We start from the raw sequence: 19,621 nt of genomic DNA on the forward strand, positions 1-19,621 counted from the left end.
GGCAGCTACTACGTGTAATGTAAAGTCAGTTTTACAATAAATTTATATAGCTTATGTAATACATGAAAGATGCAAATATTGGTGCATGCTAGGGGAAATACTTGACTCATGCTCATTAACTGATGAAAACCTCTCTACTTCTACAAATTGAAGTTTTCCCTTTTGTGATGAAGGTGTCAGTTTGAGGGCTGCTCCGACTGTGCAACCAATACATGTGCCGCAAATTTTCTCATCTTTTGCACATCCCATGCAGTGAGATCTCAGATTTCAGAAGCAATTGCTAGTTTGTACCCATCATAAACCAAACCCATGAGGGGGAAGGAGGATTGTGCGGTACAGGTGTTGCCGAAAGTTTTCTGCGTAAGGCAAACTGCAGCCCATCCTAAGGGAGAATACACAGAACTTGTGTAATGGTAAGAAGAAACAACATTTTGCCAACAAGTTTAGGCAGTGCACGCCAGGAGTCTAATAATAGACAAATATTGCACATATAGAGCCTGGTAACTGTACATCATCCATATTTCATGCAACTTTATCCTCTGCTGGTTACGTGACCAGCTGGTGAAAAACTGGTTTGGAGCAAGCTATTATTTTACACTCAGGGTAAGAGATCTTTATCCTTGAAGTCTTTTGTTTTCTTTCTTCCCCTAACTTGTTTTCATTTAATTAAGGTTTGTGAATCCCTACAAGTTAAAAATGGAAATGAAAAAAAAAAAGTTACAAGTTTGTGCACATCTCTGACTACAGAAAAACAATGAAGAATTGTGCAGCCTTTTCTCCACGCGAAGACATTTCTCAGTAAAAAGACACAGAACCACCCATCCCTTTACCCAGCATGAAACTGAAACAACGCACAGGAAGTTACCATGTTTACCCTCAGCTCTGGGGCCGGATCTTTCTTGGTTTTTTATGAGTTTCTCATGCTGCAGAACTCAAGTTACTCACCACGTGCAGAACTTAACACCCCTGGAGAACCAGGTCCCCACTGCTCAGATCCAGCAGGTTCCAGCACCACTCTCAAAACAATTATGAATGGAGAGTTCAAAGGATTAAAAAACCCAACAAAACCTCACAGGGTGTGCCAAAGTCAAAAATTACTGTAGCAAGATATAGCCCAGCTAGTGTGAAAGTTGCTCAAAATATGCAAATGGCAATTTATTGTTTATGCCCACAGGACAGTGACGCTGTCATTTTGCTAGCCTTGCAGCAACAGAAGAACAGATGAAACCATTCCAAGTCCATGGTGCATATGTATCCCTTCACGAGCACGCTTACTGGGAGAAGGGCACCATTTTCAGATCCCGCTCTGCCAGAGCATGTGCCCAGTTTGGGCTTTGTGCTAGCTCAAAAGAAGCCTGCACCAGTGCGAAGGACGCTGCCTGAAGCAGCTCACAAACCTGCAGCTGGCCTCAGGAGGTACAGACGTTACAGCACCCAAATGACACTTATATGAATAAGTTTAAGTTCAAGCAGCACAAGGAGTTAAGCAGGACAGCACTCAGTATTTGTCCTCTGCCATCCTCCTGAATGACCATTTACATTCTGTTAATTACTGGTACAAGTGCAGCATCTACAGAAAGTCTTTAATATTTCTGCTGAACCTGTCCTTCCCTTTCCAGAAGGGTGTCTCAAAAAAACAATGCGACGGGCAGTGTATTTGCTATTAAAAAGGGGCTGAAGCAGCTGCATATTGAACGGTTTATTTTAGGTATTTTCCAGGCCTGGACAGATGACCTGGTCTCCCTGGAAGAGGGCTAGCAGACTTCTCTGCCATTTAAAAACTTCTTTTGCTTGCTTGGTTTTTGTTTTCAAAAGAGGATTTCTCTTCTTTAAATAGCTTTTTAAAAGTGTATATAGCAGCAGTATGGTACAAAGATGGGTTGGGGTTTTTTCTTCACAGTACATACAGGTTAGTATTGCCACTGAAAATATGTCTTAAACAAACACACGCCTTTAAAAACAGCATTCAGTCTGTATCACTGATCAACGCAGAGTGTTCATAAACCTTTGCAAATCCAATACCCAGAATTTAAATAATAAAACCAGGAAGTGTTAAATATCATTCCAGAATCGGAATTACAGTAGATCCCACATTCTCCCAGTGCTGGCGCTTCACCAGGCAGGTACATGCTGCTCTATATACAGAAAAAAAAACCCCAAAAGCAAACACGTTTTGTCTTAAATATACATAAATAGCAGGACTGCAGACTGGAGAGCCATGCTTGCGTTAATACTGAGTCTGTGCTGGCAGAGTCCATATCCTTCACCAAACACGGGGACAGAGGAGTCCTTCCGAGCCTGTCCGTTGTGTAGCTGGGGTTTAGCAGGATGCGTCCTAAAGCCAGAGCCTGCTGCGGGTAGAGGGACGGCAGCCAGCATGCCGGGGAGTGGGGGTTCACAGCTTCTTCGTTTTATCTTTGTTTTTCTGGAGTTTAGTGTGCACCACTTTGAGAGTAGTGAGGAAGTTCCCGAGGAAGAGCAGCAGAAACGTGAAAGCCAACACAAAAACCTGAGAGGGGAGGAAGGGGAAAAAAAACCAAAAACACCCCAAACCAGTGAGAGCTGAGGGTACTGCTTTGGCCACATTTAAGTGAGCTCTGATGGGGCTTGGTTGGAAAATCCAGGGATCCATTAGCACGGAGATCCGAGGAGAGTAGATCATAGCCAATACAGCCACACAGCCAGCTGTGTGGGTTAACAGGAAGTATATTTTTATCATGATCATTTAAGTAGTATTTACTACTTCTTAATATTACAACATGGATTGTATTCAACACTGCTAGACTCCACCAGATAGTAAAATTAAATCATTAAGTCTAATTGATTAACATTATGCTACAAGCCCAAACAGCAGTCGCACCAGCGTGGGGGAATGCCACATTTCTGAGGGAAAGTGTTTTCCTCCTGAACAAAGTGAGCACAGAAGTTACAGCAAGATCCGACCAAAATAAAGACCATCTGATTACGTGCACCACTGCATGCATGATGTGGTCCAACCTGAATCTACAGGACAGCTGGAAAAAACGTGTTTAATGGGTGACAGCAACCAAGAAAACAAGTGGAAGAATCCCTAAAAGTGGGGCAATAAAGTGGGTAACACGTTTTTGAAGTGATTCACTGCCATCATTTTTTTTGGTCATCATATTTTTGTATAGGTGACCCATAGATCAGCCATAAAGAACCACCAGCAGCTCAGCAGCCATTGCTATTAAATGTACATGAGCAATATGGAGAGAGATTCACCCACATGTATTTTCCTCCCCCTACACACTCTGCCTTTCAGTTTGTGTGGTCACCCATGGGTACAAGTTTCCCTACAGTAATTTGCATTTATTTTGAATTCTCTTGTACAGGCTCTGCACCACATCATCCCAAGATGCTCAGATGGGGTCAGATGCTCAAATATCTTTAAGGATGTGGTTAAACACCCCCTTCTCCCCGTCTGTTTTTTTTCTGAGCAGAACCAACACGTACCTGCCATTCTTTGCACTCCTCATGCCTCGACAATCCAAAAAGCGTGATTGCGTTATATAGCTGCCAGAACTACAAGGGAGTGGGGTGGGGGAAGCAATTTCATTACTTGCAAAAAACAAAACAACAACAACCAACCCTGAAACCCTTCAAAACATTTGCCACATGCATGTGTGACCCAAAGCACCTTCTTATGGTGCTGCAACCGCAGTGGCAGACCCTCCCAGGCCCCGCGCCACAGGGGGAGGAACAGGATTGCCCAACAACTTACGTGCCCAAAGAACAAGAAGGGAAGGAGAAACGTCAGCCCCCGCCACATCCAGGACTGAAATCCTTCTGGATTGCAGAAGAGGCACAGTGAGCACAGAAGAGCTGCAGCCCTCCCCACCCAGACCACCCAGTAAGGGCTATTCCCGTCCTGCTCTGCAACAACCAACCAATTCAAAATGCATACTTGAAAGTGTGGTAGTGGGAGGAGGAGGAGGATGGGGATGACCAAAACCTCCATCTTAATCCTCTCAAAAGCTGACAAAACTCAGAGCCCTCTGCTCCTGACCCACAGAGCCCGAGGAGGGGGATAAAAGTCTCGCTCCCCTTCCTGCCTTCAGACACGGGCAGTGGGGTGGCAGCTCTGCAAAGCTCACCCTTGGAAGGCCACAGAGCCCCCTCGCCAACACTGCATCTAAAAACCAGGCAAAAACTTTGCAAAGGAAGTACTGCAGAAAACCTCACCTACTGTAAGGTCCAAGTGGTTTCTCTCCCCCAGAGCACGGAGTCTGTAAAGGCAGCCCCTCTGATAATAATACTGTAGGAACTGAACACAACCTGGAGGAGAGAGAAAACATCATCACGTTGGCTATTCAAGTGGTATGATAAACGTATCAAACTATTTTAATAATGTTTAATCCAATAGCATTTAGTTGTTTGTATTTCTACACTGCATATTTGGATGCTGTCTTTATATTCCTACAGTTTAATACGCTGGTATTTACCAAGGAGAGGTGGTTTTTTCTCAGCACATAAGATACAAAACTATTTTATCCTGTGAATTAGCAAGGTAAAATATACTCACTCTGAAATATTGAAAATGCTAAAAATTGACTGCGAAACATCTGATACATGAGTCCATCTGGCCTGAAAGCAAAATACAAAGGAGGTCTATTTGTTTAATAAAAAGCATATGATGCTGTGCCCTCCCCCTTCACCGCCAAGCTGGATCCCATTAGCAAATGAAGCAAGCAGCTGGTACCCAGCCCTCTCCACCCCATTGGGAGCCCAGAGAGGGTGCTACGGCCGCACATCACAACTCTGGCACATAGGAAACGCTCTCATAGACTGGATTTCCCCTCCCAACATGTGTAAGTGCTGCCCCCCCTGCCCCTTATTATTTGCTTATCGCAGTATTCTCTAGGCAGCAATCAAGGCCATTCAGCAACATCTGCATCAAGAATCCAAGTGGCGGAGCAGGTGGTGGCCATGCTCCTTATCCTAAGGGCAGTTCAGGACAGACAGAGGACGGTGGACCTTCTGCTCTAGTCGCTGTCATCCCCTCACAGATTCAAGAGCAGAAACATTTGCCATTTTAAAATAATTTTGAACTAATCAGTTCATGCCAAAGTTGAGACAGGTTGCACAGGGGCTGTGTGCAGGGCTCATCGCTGTGGTGTGTGACCAACACCATCACCCACTGGAAGGTAACTTGCATTTTTGGCTTTATACTCTGTAATCTGGGTTCAGTAAAAGCACCAAACAGGTTCAATTTGTAGTGTCCTCCCTCTAAAGCTAAGAGCTGCTTGTTTGCTTAGTTACACAGAGAGGAATCGGGAGACTTGCAGAGATTTTGCTACTGTCAGCGCAGCTAGGACTTACGGTTTGGGTTTCTTTCTGTTTTTTTAAATCAGCAATGTAAATACAAACATGCAGCGTTGTATTTATCATTGAAAACATCTGTAACATCAGACAAATACCAAGTCTGATGCTTTGCCATGTGCCTGTGTGGCTACAGCTTTGCGGTCATGCTGGATTTAAATGCTCAGATGATGCAAACACTGTGAAACAGGCTTGAAGCACCTCGAGCAGGCAAGAGCAGACTCACCACGTTAACATTACTCCAGACAGGAATGTGGAAACATAGTGATGAGACACCCACCAGCCTTTGATCCTGAACAGAAAAAAATGTGGTAGTTAGATGAGAAACGTGGATTTTAGCATTGTAACTCTGGCTTTACAGACAAAAAATTATCCTGACCCGAGGGAAAAGGAAGGACAGGGAACAAAATAGCTCAACTCAAGCAAAAGGAGTGTTACGGAGCACTGTCCTGGCAATCTGGCTTAGCTGGGGCCACAAATCTGTGACTGGTGGAGGGAGGCTCAGGACTAGGGCACGTCTCACGTGCTCCCACGAGCTCTCCAGCACAGCAAGCAGCAGCCCCTGCAGCGTGAGGCACCACGGTGACTAATGATGCACAAGTTTCAGCCCACACACCCTTTCTTCCGTGCCATGCCAATAAGTGACGTTTCCAAGTCCTTCCTATGAGGTGGCTGTTTCTTTCAGGCACAGATGCTGCAGAAGGCTCAGAAAATGACAGTGAAGTGAGCAAAGGCTGTAGTGAGGCAGAATCAAGAAGTGAAGAGCTGCCCCAGGGATGGTGCTGCCTTGGAAACTAAGCCAGCACGATGAGGTGTTTCCGACCAGAGGTGCGCAACCTCCAACACCAGACGCACCCAAGTCACTGTGACCAACCTCTGTGGATGCAGCCTGGGCTCGGACCTTTCTCTACTGGCCTCAGGCAGGAGACTTTACATCCCCACACTTTGTTCTTTCCTCTTCACCTCTGGCCCCATAGCACTGCCCCCCTCTCTGGCAAGCACCCCAAAACAAGACATCACACCCACAGCAGCCCCAGGGACAGCCACACTTAGAGAAGAGACTGCTGCATCCCTGCTGCCTGTCATTAATGCTGGGAACTGTGTCCCCAAGCAGCTCCCAGAAATCCACCCATCTTTAAGATTTTGCCCCTCTGGCAAAGCAGGAAGGCCCTGATTTTCCCACTGCACGTGCCACACCGGTGCCGGCCTCCAGGCACAAACCCCCTCTTGCATCAGGAGTGGGGACCACAAGCATCCAGCCAGCAATGCCAAGACTCCCAGAAACCCTCCCAGCCCCATTTCAAGGAGATCATGGAAGCATCTGGCTTCAGAGAGGGAAGCAACTGGCTGAATCACGGAGCCATGAGCTGCTCCCAGCCGATCATTAGATATTGATAGTTTATTAGGACAACACCGACTCCTGCCACTAACACACATGCTGGTCCACCCCTGTACAAGCACTGTTACAAGGAAGCGTACAAGTTCTCTGTGCAGTATCCAGAGTGAGGATGTGTGCGGGAAGCTGGGCTAATGCAATGCTAGCTGCTTGAAAGGTAGCAAATGAGACAAGTCAATTAATTAATGCAACAGGGAGCTGCAGCAGCCACTCAGCCAGCAGCTGGGAAGAGATGTAGTGAATGCTGCCGAGGACACGCAGCCAGCAGGTTCTTGCTAAAATATAAACACAAATGCAAACTCGAGCAACTTCTTGACTCAGACCTAAGGGAGATCCTGCAGGAGCAATTGGCAGGACCTCAGCACCCTGCCTGAGGGTACCCCTACTAAAGACTGCCACCAAGAAACGAGGGTTTGGAGTAAAGATCAACTTTCCATTAACTCATCCCAGGGTTTTACTTGTGTTCCCAGCTCTGTATACAGTTAACCCCCAACCACCAACTCTCCCTCGATACAACTAGTTGCACAGAGCTAGTACCTCAGGCTGCTCCTTTCACCAAAAGCACACACACACCTACACCCCAGACCATATCTACAACCACCCCATAGCTACCAAAAATATCCCATCACTTTGGACCAAGAGCTTATGCACTTTCAGGAACTGCACCTTCCTCTCCCCCTCAAACTTCTGCCCTTGGAAGCAACCGGGGAGGGGGCTGGAGACAAGAAACTTTACAAGAGAGGCATCAGCATCTCATATTTGCTGGGCTCCAGTGCCAAGCTGAATCCCCTTTTGTTGCTCGTTTTTCTTTTAAGGACATTTCATGCTTTAAATAGTTTTTTTGCAGGTGGCACGGTACCTTGATCCATTGCTAATGAGAATGCTTTCCCGTATCGTCAGTGTGCAGTAATACCAGACCAACAGAAAGTTAAACACTTCATCTGTCACCCTGTTAAACAGAAAAAACATGCAGTGAAAAAAAAAAAAGTTCTGTTAATTATAAAAATACATTCCAAAAAAATCCCTGTTTTTCATCCCTCCCCTTAGGCGAGCAAACACCTGCCCCAATGAGGCCACAGCCACAAAGCCCCAAGTCCTGAACGTCTCTGCCCCACATGCAGAACTGCACACACTGGCAGCACCGCCAGGCTCAGCCCTCTCCTCCGGGAAGTGCCTCCCAATGCAACGCTGCAGATCTTGAGCCGATAAGCAGGTATGCAGAGATGACATTAATTCCTTCTGAAGGAGAGAAAGCACCATGGAAGCAGCAGATGATCCAATTTAGAGAGGCATTTCCAGGCTAATTCAATGAGGAGATTCCATAAGATCTATATAAATCCAATCAACTAAAAGAGCAGAAGAGCATTACACCCTTGGGGGGGGGGGGGAACCCAAAACTTTATTTTGCCATTTACAACCCCCTGAATCCAAGGGGATATGGGGCAGCCTCCACATACAGCAGCATCGTTCCCTGGTATGATCCTGCATTCACCCAGACCTGCAGAGACCCCAGCGGAAGCGCCTAGCTCCAACACCTTCCCATTTTTAAAGGAAAATTGAATAGCAGAAGCTTGTTGGTGCTCAGGCATTTTATCACAACCTAGAGATAACGTGTCAGGTCTGATCACTTCATGCAAATCCTCTCTTGTTGCCTTCGCAACCCCATCGCTGCAGCACTGTGCTGGTCCCTGCCTGGGACAACCAACTGCTACTTCCCAAGCACAGCATGATGCCAGAAAACCAACAGATCAGGAAACACGATGCTGGACTTCTCTTAGTTACAAGAGACTCCAAAAAAAGTTAAACAAGGAAAAGCAAGTAACTAAAATACAGGTCCTGCCAGTGTTGAAGAAGAGGTGCAGAAGCTGTCCTGCTGCCCAGCTGCCAGAGCCCGTCTCACTGTCCTTCACAGAAGGTAAGTTAGTTCAAACACAGCACATTTTTATTCCAAATACTTCACTAAAAGTAAAAACGCAGCTTACCTGTAGTGGAGAATAAACCTGCAGGCGACAGCCCCGAGTAACAAGATTATCGTCAGATAAAGCTTGAACTTCTCATACTCATCCTTGTAGGCAAATCTGGAAGGGAACAGCCACTGTTTATAAACACAAATGGGTGTTTTACTGGAAGGTGGCTCCACTTTTTCCAAACCAGATATAAATCCACATGCCAAGCCCAGAGACAGAGGTTTTGCTTGAAACATTTAGAAAACAAGTGCATGGCGGCGAAAGCAGCGTTCTGCCTGCAGGGTCCATCTAGGCTGCACAGCTATTATGCTGCAAGACAGTGGCTTACGTCCCTAAGAGCTGGTTTCTCAGCTGGCATGATAAGATTGAAAAAATAAAATTTAAAAAAAATCCATTTTCTAGAGCACCATATGCCTCAAAGTTGCAATACCATTTTTCATTGAAAAAAAGCCAAACCACCAAACCCTTACAAATTGAGGCAACAGGCTGGGCTTAAAAGCAAGTGATAGACTGAATCCATCAGTTACACTAAGTGTTCCAGGCCCCATGTCATGGTCTAGACTTGCCCACCCTCAACATTCCATCTTTTATCGGATCTATGAGAAACCCATTCCTGCCTCTGGACTCCAGCCCATTCCCACAGCTGGCCCCAGGGAAACCCAAATCCGTAGGCAGGGAAACGCTCACTTACTTCGCTTGGTTACTGAGGAGAGTTACATTCACGTTTCCCAGCACCAGATTTAAGTACAAGCTGGAAGAGAAAAAACAAGAGCAGACCCAAGCAAGTAATTTTATTTGAACACCACAGGATGACCTAGATTGGAGCTGATGAGACTGGTGTCTCTGCCTAAGCCACGTTTGCTGTTGGTTTTTAATTACAGCAAACTGGAGAGAGAGACTATAGAAGAGAATTTAAATGTGGAAAGATTGCTCAGCATTTCCCAGAAGTCAGTGAAAAAGTTTACTTTCTGGTCCCTTTTCTGCACTACAGTCTAAGGGTGAGATATGTAGTTTGCACTGTCCAAAATCCAAAGTAACGGGGAGAAACTGGAAGGAAAGTTTCTGATCCAAATTCCCAAGGGGCTGCAGCGTCACACAGCCTTTGACAAGTGAAAGAAATCTGTCCTAGCAACCCCAACTGAAGCTAAGTATGACTTAAGTCAGTTGAAAACACTATTGAAAAAAAAAAATTTGTGCTAATTTAGTCTTTAAAAATTTAGCACAGGAGAACATCCGTGTGAAACAGTGAATCTCATGATCTCTCACCAGTGCAGGGTTACTTTTGTTTCAGCAAGAAAACCTGCACTGCCTACACACAGCACATTTACATACACTGCCAGCTCATGAATTCTGTGCACAACTGACGCAGCAGCTCAGCAAGAGGTTTATGACTAATCTCGTTTTATATGTATTTCTTCAACATGCCCATTATCCTTCGGGAACAACACCGCTGTGAACGCTTAAACCACCAGCCCCCCCTGGAGCGTGCGGGTCTTGCCGGTGAAGCACGCACCCGTTCTTCTTCGGCAAGTAGGCTTCCATGTCAAAGAAGGCATTTTGCCTCTCCTTGATCTGGCTGCTGATCTCCTGAATGAGGGCAAACTCTTCAGGACTTGCTCTAGGCTTGCACCTGCAAGAACACAGAAACAAAGAGATTCCCCTTTGTGCTTTTACCTCCTTTTGATTCAAAGGAAAAGAATGTTGCCATAAAATCCACGCCGTTAAAAAGCTAACTGTGGGAGAGTTGATGCCGTCACGCGCTTTGCTCCTGTGTTTCTGCAGCACCACTTGAATTGCCACGATTTTATTTCACTGTTGTCAGTTATTTCAAGCAGCTGGTTTATAAATCGGCTTCTCTTTTCAGCTCAGTGCAGTGACAGGATCGTCTACTTCTTCCTAGCAGAGCACTTAGGGAAAATTCTGCTTTTTTTGCAGGAAATCCTTCCACTCTGGGAACTTTGCGCATGGTTTCAGGCACTGCCCTTGCAGAGGCTGCAGCTCTTCAGGCATGAAGTGTTTCAGGATGTAACACAGCGCATAGCTGATGATTTACCGACAAACTGCGGTTTTACCAATTAACGCAAAACAGAGCAATGCACAGCGGTGTTAGCAACCCACGGCGCTGGAGATGGTGTGCTCAGACCTGTACACAAGGAATTTAGCCTGTGGCTCCTGGGGATCAGCTGAGCAGTCAGAGACTGCTACCTCCTGTAAACCCACCCAGGAGTAAGGTACCACCTTCGGGTTTCAAGGATTGATGCCACTCTTCCAGCACACGGCTTATGGAGCAAAGCTTTGCTCACCTAGCAAAACAGGAGGACCAAAAGTTGTGCAGTGCTGCAGCACACGGCACGGACCACAAGGATGTGGACCCAAACAGGCTTCCTCAAACATCTTCTTTCTTTACAGGACTCCATCATTTTACCTGGCTGTTATAGATGGAGACGACTCAAGAGTAATGAGCAAAACTAGCATTGCAACACAAACTGTGTATTAAAATGCTAAAAATCCAAACATTTTAGCCCTTTGGGAAGGAAAAACAACCCATCCCTGCCTCCTCCACCCTCCAGGTCTCCCATTACCGTTGCAAGCTGTGCTTCAGATCCCTTAGTGTCTTCTTCTGCCGGTGTATGGAGCTGCTGCAGGCTGTCTGCAAGCTGGTGACTTCTTCCAGTTTCTGCCTGTAAACTTTGTGTGTTTCCTGCAGGAGAAGAGGGGATGATCAGTAGGAAGGGCCCTTCTAGGTTACACACTGCGTTTGCTCCTCGCCTCTGAAGGAAGCAAGCAAAACCCTTGGGTTTTGGGGAGTCAGCAGGCACCCCTGCAAACAAGTGCAGATCCAGCACGGGTTAAATGGACCATAATGAAATTCCTGCAAAAGGAAGAGCATCCTCTCTACGCTCATCTCATTTTCTCTTTCTAACAAGCCTTCCCGCTCAGGAGCTCCTCATTCCCATCCTACCCTGTAACAAAGCCACTAATCCTCAGCTCGATCCCAATCTGTCCCCATCAAACGGGTGGCCAAATCACAGAGCAGGAACACCAACTTCACAGCCAGATTAAATCTGGGGAAAGAAGACAACAGATGAAGACCCAGAGGAGAAAAAAATACAAATAACAAAAAAATCCCCACACCACCACAAAACCAGCCACAAATCCACGCCTGGGGGTTCAGATGCCTCCGGGCCACCGCTGCCATCTCAACCCCATGTATGTTGAAGCAACCTTCTGCCCCATGCTCTGGTTCAACCCATCTCCTCCCTGGGGCATTAGATGTTCCTCAAGGGAAACTTCTTTATTACAGATTATTGATCCCCTGAACCCCCCAGTAAGCATCTGACTGGCCGTAACGAGAACGGGCTAACCAACTGCAGAGGCGCCTCTGCTCGGGAATCAACATGCTCTGCTCTTCTGCCCTTTGCAATGATTTCACCACCTTCTCAAGTGCAGGGAGACCTCAGACCTAACCAGGCACCAAGCAATGACCTCTGGGCAAATGTTAACATCTATGCCTTGGAAAACAAAGAGTTTGCAGTGTTAGTGCCAAGAGAAGGCGCAGGTTAAACAGCTATTTGTATGGCTGCTTTATCTACCGGCACATCAAGGACCACAGAAAATTAGCCCTGGTTTTCCCAGAGCATAAACATGGTGGCAAAACCATACAAAATGAATCTTTGCTCTCCTCCTCTTTAGGACGTGCTGGTAGCTGTTCATTATTTACAAGAGCAATGCAAAACAAGCTCTGGTATCCAATTAAAAAACCTTAATAACCAAACTAACCACATTCAGGCACTGCAGGTCTCATCGTTTCAGGATTGGGTTAGCTTTGTTTAGCACGGGCAGGACTTCAGGGCTCCCTGGATCGCACACTAACTCATTTTGTTTCTCTAGATGTCACACAACAGCATCTTCTAAAAGGCTGGTTCAAAGGATGTAAGAAGCTCTTTGCCAAAAAAGTGTTCAAGTATTTACTGGAAACGCAAACAGGTCAGTTGAGAGCTGGTAAATTCAACCACTAGCCAAAAACATCAGGATAACGATTTCAAAATGACGCTGGGACTTAGAATAACATAATGTTTGCTAGTAGCGAAGTTATTCATCAAGAGGCAACTGCTTACAAAGGGGACCCACAGGGAGTTTCAGCACTGTCTTTACATTAACATACATAACCCACAGGGCAAATACCTGCTTGGAGGGTCAGGTCTGGCCACAGCCCTCTCTCCAGGTAGGAAACACGTGCTGAAAAACAAAAGGCCCCAGCACCCAGGACAGGAGCATTTTTGCCCTGAGTTAAAGAGCTCCCAGCAGAGCTGTCAGTGTTGTCTCTGCACAGTTTACAAGATTTACGGTGCCGGGGGCCATGACTGCCTGATGGGAATTGCACTGCCTCGTTGCCCACGGACCAGGGGTGGGCAGCAGCTCTGGCCCACGCCACAACTGCTTTACGTTTTCTGTACGTACCCCACAGTCTGTTTTCCATTGCACTTGCAACAGCCCCGCTTGTGGTCAGCACTTAGTCGTTTGCAGGACTTAAAGCACATTTATGGGGAGCCCTGGCAGGGCTTTTTCCTAATCAAAATCTGGTTTACACATTCACACCCAGGGTTTAAATTAACAGCCTGTTGCAAGGCAACTTGCGTTTTCCCATGTCCCTGCCCCACAACTGCAATGCCCCACAGCCCCAAGCTCTTTTCTCAGGCTGCTGCTCCAGGGACAAGGCACTGCAACTCAAACAACAAAAAACTGCAGATGTGGCTGGTTAGAAGTGATTTGCAAACCTGGATGTCCCCCCACCCCATCTCACAACTGGTGCCCACTGCCCCAAGGGGATGCTCAGTGGCAGCATCAGCCTCTTCGAAGCCCCTCAAGTCAGCGCTCCCCAAATCCAAGCCCTGTGCCAGCCACCCAGCACGTCTGGGGCAGGAGCTATGACCAGAGTCCAAGGTCCTCTTCTGCAGGAGGAGGACACAGCCCCTGACCCAGAACTTACAACACAGTTCTAAAATACAAGACAGGGCAGGAGCGCAATGAAACCGGGATCCTTTTGCCCCACGGGGCTGGCACTGCCCTTGACGCACAAAAAATATCTGCCCACCATCAATTTTTTTTCCCTGCTGACATTGCACAAGACACACTTTTAGTGGTGGTGACCAAAGTACCTTGGAAAACACCAACAGGGAGCTCCACCAAAATGTGAGCCGCAGCAGCCACAGACCAGTACCTCCAGCCAGAGATGAGAGTCAGGGCAGCCAAAACGGGTGCTGAAGGGGGGTGATGCAGGTGTGGAGGGGATGCGGGGGGTCAAGTTGCTGCTGGAAAAACCAGGCTCCTCAAGAGCAAAAGATGCTGTGAGTATGTCCAAAAAGCCACGTGCAAGGGCAAGCACAAGCAGACACCCACATCAAAGTACTTTCTTACTGAAGAGCTGGGTTTTAACACATCACGGTTTGACTTGAGTCTGGTTCAGGAGCACAGAACCTTCCCCCAAAGCACATTTAAGCACCACCAGCATCTCACAGGGCTGGAGCACAGTCACGTCCTCATGACAGCACCACGTTCTCCTCTTCTGCAACACCATGTCCAGGTACAAACTCCATGTGTAAGCCCTGAAACTCTTGGATCATGGACGTGAGGGTCATGGACGTTATTCCAGTTTTTCACCTGGGCAATGACACCTCGTGCCACCAGCAGCTGCCACCCCATCAGTGGCATTTCTACTTTCCTTTTACAGATGGGGAAACTGAGGCAGGGGTCAGTCGCTATATTTTGCTGTGGTTTAGGCCAGACTTAAGCAGCACGTACAGGAACCAAGTGATCAACAAACCCATGCCAGCTGGTGCTCACCCCAGCACCCAACCACCACCTTTCCTCCTGTTAACAAACCGACCACCTGAACTGATTTTTAATTAAGACAACGAGCTCACTTCTGTTTGCAGCTCCCGTTGTGTGGAAGAGCCTGGAAGAGGCTAAAAGCCACGCAGGGCAAGAACAGCCTCTCATGTTTGCAGAGTGGCTGGAAGATTTCAAGCACGTGTACAGGTGCAGCATGGATGATATACAGGGAAAGGAAGGTTTCTGGAGATCGAAGCATTTTGCATTTTTCAGGAACAGCTCCCAGCCCCTGCTCCAAGGTCCTGCTGTCCCTAGAGGCACTTTTGTGAGATGGAAAAGCAGCGTTTGAAATCCTCCTATCCCCTCGCTGGGAATGAAGCTGCGGACAGGAGATGCTGGCAGCACAGGTGATACTTGCATCTACGTGCCGTGCTACTGGCACACAAAAACACCAGGTCCCCACTGTCCCCCCAGCGGGGGGAGCCACGGCCCGCCCCCCCCGGCTGCCTCATCAGACGGCCCCGGGGCACGGCCGTGCTTTGCTGCGGGGCGCCCCGCAGGCTCGTAGCACCTGCCTGGAGGGCTCCCAGGGCACGGCGGCTGTTCGGGGGTGCTGTGCAGGGATGCGCACCCACGCACGGCTGTGCTTCATGCACCGGGCGCCGTGCACGCATGGCCCCGCCGGGCACAGCTCACCCGGGCGCCCCCCGGGCGCAGCGCGGCGGGGCTGAGCGTCCCGCACCCCGGCAGCGCTATGCCGGGGTGGGAAGGGTCCCCCGCTCCTTGCAAGGCCCCCTCCCAGCCCGGGCAAGCCGCGGGGCGAGCCCCGCGCAGCAAAGCGGTGCAAAGCCGAGCCGGGGATGGCAGCGCAACGCGAGAGGAGCGGCGGCCGCGGAGTCGGGGGGGGGGGGGGGGGGGGCGGGGCAGGCGGGGGCGATGAGCGGCGCCGGGCCGCCCGCCTCACCTGGAGCTGCCGGAACTCCTTCTCCAGCTCCCGCCACTCGCCGCGGCACCGCTCCAGCTGCAGCCTCATGGCGCGGCGCCCGCCCCGCCGCCGCCAGCCCGCACCCGGGCCCGCGGGCCACGTGCGCCCCTGACGTCAGCGCGCGCGGGGCTGGGCGCGGCGCCGTGGCGGCGCGCGCGCCGCCTCGCCCCGCCCCGTCCTCCGCCCGCCGGAGGCGAGGGCTGCCCGTCTCGGCCCGCTGCGGGCGCTCCCGGTGGCTTCGTGAGGTGCCCCGCGCCCCCCGCCGGTCCCTTCGCGTTGTGGAAGCGCTCCATGGGACCGCGGGCGGAGATTAAACCCGAACGCCCTCCGTGTGGCGCTGGCGGAGCCGCGGGGACGGTCCCCTCAGAGGGAGCTGCTGGCTGAGGCGAGCGCACACCTGGGCTGCGGCCGCACAGCCCACCTGCCGGGGGCCGGGCCACAGCGGGCGTTTGATGCCAGGAAGAGAAAATGATCAGGAGATTCCTGATTTTTTTTTTTTTTTTTTTTTTTTTTTTTTTTTTTTTTTTTTTTTTTTTACTATTAGGGTAATAACTCGCTTGGTAGCAGGGCTGGCAAATGGGGAGTGGGGGCTGGTATGCATATCCCTTTTCATACATGTGTGGGTGGACACCTGAAATGCAGGCGATGACCTGCTGCCTGCCTCTGTGCTCGTTTTCCAGAGAAACCTGCTCAGAACTTGTGGTGTTTGGGGATTTCTGCTGATCTAAGAACCACCAACCACAGGGATATTGCGTTGTCCCTTCAGCTCCTCCAGAGAGGTCCATGATTGTCCAAAGATCAAATGTGTTGTGGCAGGCCTTGATAATCTTGAAGTAGAATAATAAACTAGTAAACATAGTATAAATGTCACAGGAGTTTACTATGTCTGTATTAAATTTTCCCCAGATTGCAGCATTTGTCCACAATCTTGTGCAAGAGGACCTTATGTTACAGGAAGCCTGTATTTTGGATTACAGAAGAATCGCATGTCAAATCACAGCTTTAATTCTGTGCTGGATACATGCTGAAACTTTCCAGTTCATCACAAGGTTGGAGTATTCCCTACGCACAAAATTATTTTTCCTTCCCATGTGAAAATAATCCCTCCATCTTTACTCTGCCGTCTCAGCTTGGTTTCTCACAGAGCCACCCCTAAGATGTAGCTGCATTTGTTTAGGGCTTCCTCTGCTCATTATATCACGCTCTAAACTGAGCACATTCTGCAGCTACATCTTAACCACTTCCTGCTCAGTGGAGGCTGGGGTGCTGACACCCTCCTGCAGACCTGGGTGAATCCAGGCCAGAGGGTGCCAGTTTGCTTGGTGGGTCACGAGGTGTTCAGGGAGGTTGGCAGTAGCAGGTTGATCCAAAAAGCAGGGGGACTGCTGCCATTAGTTGGGGGTGTGAGCCTCGCGTGTGATTTGCACATGGCCAGAGCAAATATCCCAGTCTGCACTGCTGGCAGGAATGGTCAGTTTAAGAGCAGGTGGTTCTGTGGATGTCCTCTTATTTCCTTTAAGTAAAAACATTATAGTAAAAACACTTCAACCTTTGCAGGACAGCTTGAGTCAATCCTGACATTCAGGAAGAGGTACTTCCAGGACACATTGTAAATTGTAAATAATCCATAAAACTATTAATTTCACTCCTGAGCTATAAGCCTCAAAAGAACAGAAGAAAGCTCTTAAAATCACACGTGGATCTTTGCCCTGGGCTGTAATTCTGCAGCCTGATGACGTGTTTGTTAGGGCCCCAGTCTGCGTTTCAGCGGGCACTGTGTGCACAAAGGGGAAATATCACGCATTTCCCACTCAGAGCATGCCAGCCTCAAGCTCTCCTGGAGCAGCCCCGCACCAAGGGATCACCAGATCTTTATTCAAAACTTTCCTACCTCTTCCCTACACCTCTTTACAAAGAACAATTCTTCTGCATGTTGAGGCTGTAAATAATAATAACCTGAAAATACTTCTTTCAAGGTCTTTTAACTAAGACATGCTAATTATTAATATTCAGTCAAGAAAACTGTATTAAACTTTAAAACAAAACACAAGAGAATTTTATTAAACCCAAATAATGTGAGTGTAGCACGGCTGTCTGTACAGCTGGTTCTAGTAGTATTTAATATTGTGCCATTACTAAAGATTTCAGAATTACCTGTAATCTCTTTCCACCTCCTGGGAGATTCTAGCTGTTTTTATAGTCTCATTATTTCAATCACATCTTTGTGAATAAAACCAAAGCAAGGTAAGATAACAGTGATTATTTTTTTAATTAGAACTAGATTATTTATTATAGTGTATACAATTTTACTTGCTAAGAATGGAAATTGCAGATTTAAATTAATCTGACAATTTTAAAAGGAATCTAATTTCTGGGTTAGGGGTCATTAAATAATCATGTAATACACGTCATACGCTGTAGTCCAGAGTGACTTAAGTTTTCACATCCACATTCTCAGCATTTGTTTATTTAACTATCAACTTCTCTTTCAGTTTTCAGGCTTTTTTGCAATTTTTGTTTCTACAACAACTAAAACATGCTCCAAAACTAGATTTCTTGAAGGAAGAGGCTCAAAAAATCTTTATGAACATACATGCATTTAACCTTGTACCAAGTTTTCAAATTGGCAATTTCCTTAATGCAGACCCTGCAATAAGTAAGAGGGTGTACACTAACACAGAAGGCTTTCCCAGCAATACTTGTGGAAAATTGCAGACCTAAGTCAGATCTTTCCGCTCCTGAGGCCAGGGGTGTGGGGAAGGGATGGCTGGAAGGGGCAGCAGGGGTTGTGTCTGGTAAGGCTGTGCTGGTCAGTGTCCCTCTCTGTCTCCAGGAGTGACTCCTACAGAAATTACATTTTACAAATCCAATCTTTGCGCATTACATTTCCTGTCTGGATTAAATGTTTATCTTGAGAAGAAAAATATAGTTAAAATTCCCTTATTGTGAAAAGATATGTAGGAATAATATAGTTTAAGGTTTCATTTTTTCTATCTGACTAAAATTTACCCCTAAATATCTGCACCTGTTGCACTCAATGGACAATCAAAGACCTTACTGGCCTATTACAGGAGTGCAAATTCTTTTAGCAGCTGGATTAAGGATTTAGAGAGGGAATTTTAAGAGCCCAGAGGAGCCCTGGCAGCTTCCTGCCCCTTGGCCCCTGACAGAAGAGGGGCTCTGTGCAGCTGGCACTTGGGGCTTCCTGCACCTCACCTGTCCTGCCCTGTCCTAGGAGCAGGTTCTGCAGGTTGGCTGGAGCACAGGGTAAATTCCTCTGAGTGCATACCCAGGGATGGGGCTCTCGCAGCCCTGCGTTGTTTTTGAAGCCTGATTTATCTCAGGAGAACCTCTATTCTTTCTGCCTATCTTTCCTCATGGCCTGCCAAACAAACCACACATGCTCTTTGGTCAACAGCTAATTAGTCATGTGCAGTTTTCATATTCAGGTTCAAGGATGCCTCCCTACCCACCATAGCAAACAAAGCCAGGGCAGTTGCCCTGTCTGACTACGTCTCCATCCCTCTCTCTGCTCCCACAGCTTAGCTGAGATTTTGATTCAGTTTACCATTTTACAGAGGCAAGAAATGCTACTGTGCAGGGTGAGGGGCTTCTTTAAAAAGCATTTGTGGCTTCCTTGAAGTAGATGCCCTAAACACTTGCCCAAACCTACCCAAACTTACCCCAAAAGTTAAAATGTACAGATAGATGCCAGAGTCTTCATGCAACAGCACCACACGCTCTTACCTGTGTTACCAGGGCCAGTAGCGTTGTGCAGGCTCTTCCTTCTTCATCTGCTTTTAAGCATGATGTTGGTCAGTTGGTCTCTGTCCTGCCCCCAGCAGAAGGCTGCTGGCCTGGAGGAGGCTCATGAGGGCTCGCTTCCCTGCTTCCAAGCATCACTGTATCACTCTGGATTGCTGCAGATGACAGCTGCGCTAGATTTAAAGCTATAAAAGCGTGTCTTTCACTTGTGTCAACATATGATGAATGGTGCCTTTCATCTGAAATTGATTATTTTAAGAATGTTTTTTAGGTGTCTTGTAGATCTAACCTTCCAGCCTTTTAATGGCTGGCTTTTGCTGCCAGAGAACTTCTAAG

At 47.8% G+C, this 19,621-nt stretch overlaps 1 protein-coding gene across 4 annotated transcripts; it reads right to left on the minus strand.

The window, feature by feature from the left end:
* Positions 1-1,965: 1,965 nt before the first annotated feature.
* Positions 1,966-15,639, minus strand: TMEM120B (transmembrane protein 120B). Of its 4 annotated transcripts, none has more exons than XM_055709960.1 (12): positions 15,500-15,637; positions 11,286-11,404; positions 10,217-10,333; positions 9,395-9,454; positions 8,719-8,814; positions 7,596-7,685; positions 5,567-5,632; positions 4,544-4,605; positions 4,204-4,296; positions 3,743-3,807; positions 3,475-3,543; positions 1,966-2,509 (listed from the first exon to the last, which is right to left on the minus strand). In XM_055709960.1, exons 1-12 carry the CDS (start codon positions 15,566-15,568, stop codon positions 2,396-2,398), a joined length of 1,020 nt encoding a protein of 339 aa, XP_055565935.1. In that variant the 5' UTR covers positions 15,569-15,637; the 3' UTR covers positions 1,966-2,395. The 4 variants fall into 4 exon arrangements, 3 of the variants coding, with proteins under 3 accessions (XP_055565935.1, XP_055565944.1, XP_055565926.1); XM_055709969.1 differs by having other exon boundaries at positions 2,433-2,509; positions 3,471-3,543; positions 15,500-15,638; XR_008732204.1 differs by having other exon boundaries at positions 3,475-3,807; positions 15,500-15,639.
* Between the last annotated feature and the right edge of the window lie 3,982 nt (positions 15,640-19,621).

This window comes from Falco cherrug, chromosome 1 (genome assembly GCF_023634085.1).
Source record: "Falco cherrug isolate bFalChe1 chromosome 1, bFalChe1.pri, whole genome shotgun sequence".
Classification (NCBI taxonomy): Eukaryota; Metazoa; Chordata; class Aves; order Falconiformes; family Falconidae; genus Falco; species Falco cherrug.

Bases quoted from the DNA above. Each gene is read 5' to 3' on its own strand.
- TMEM120B (XM_055709951.1), bottom strand. From the start codon at position 15,568: ATGAGGCTGCAGCTGGAGCGGTGCCGCGGCGAGTGGCGGGAGCTGGAG. The intron at 5,633-7,595 runs GTACCGTGCCAC...TTTTCTGTTCAG, and splicing joins CTCATTAGCAATGGATCAAG to GATCAAAGGCTGGTGGGTGT. The intron at 4,297-4,543 runs GTGAGTATATTT...TCTCTCCTCCAG, and splicing joins AGCATTTTCAATATTTCAGA to GTTGTGTTCAGTTCCTACAG.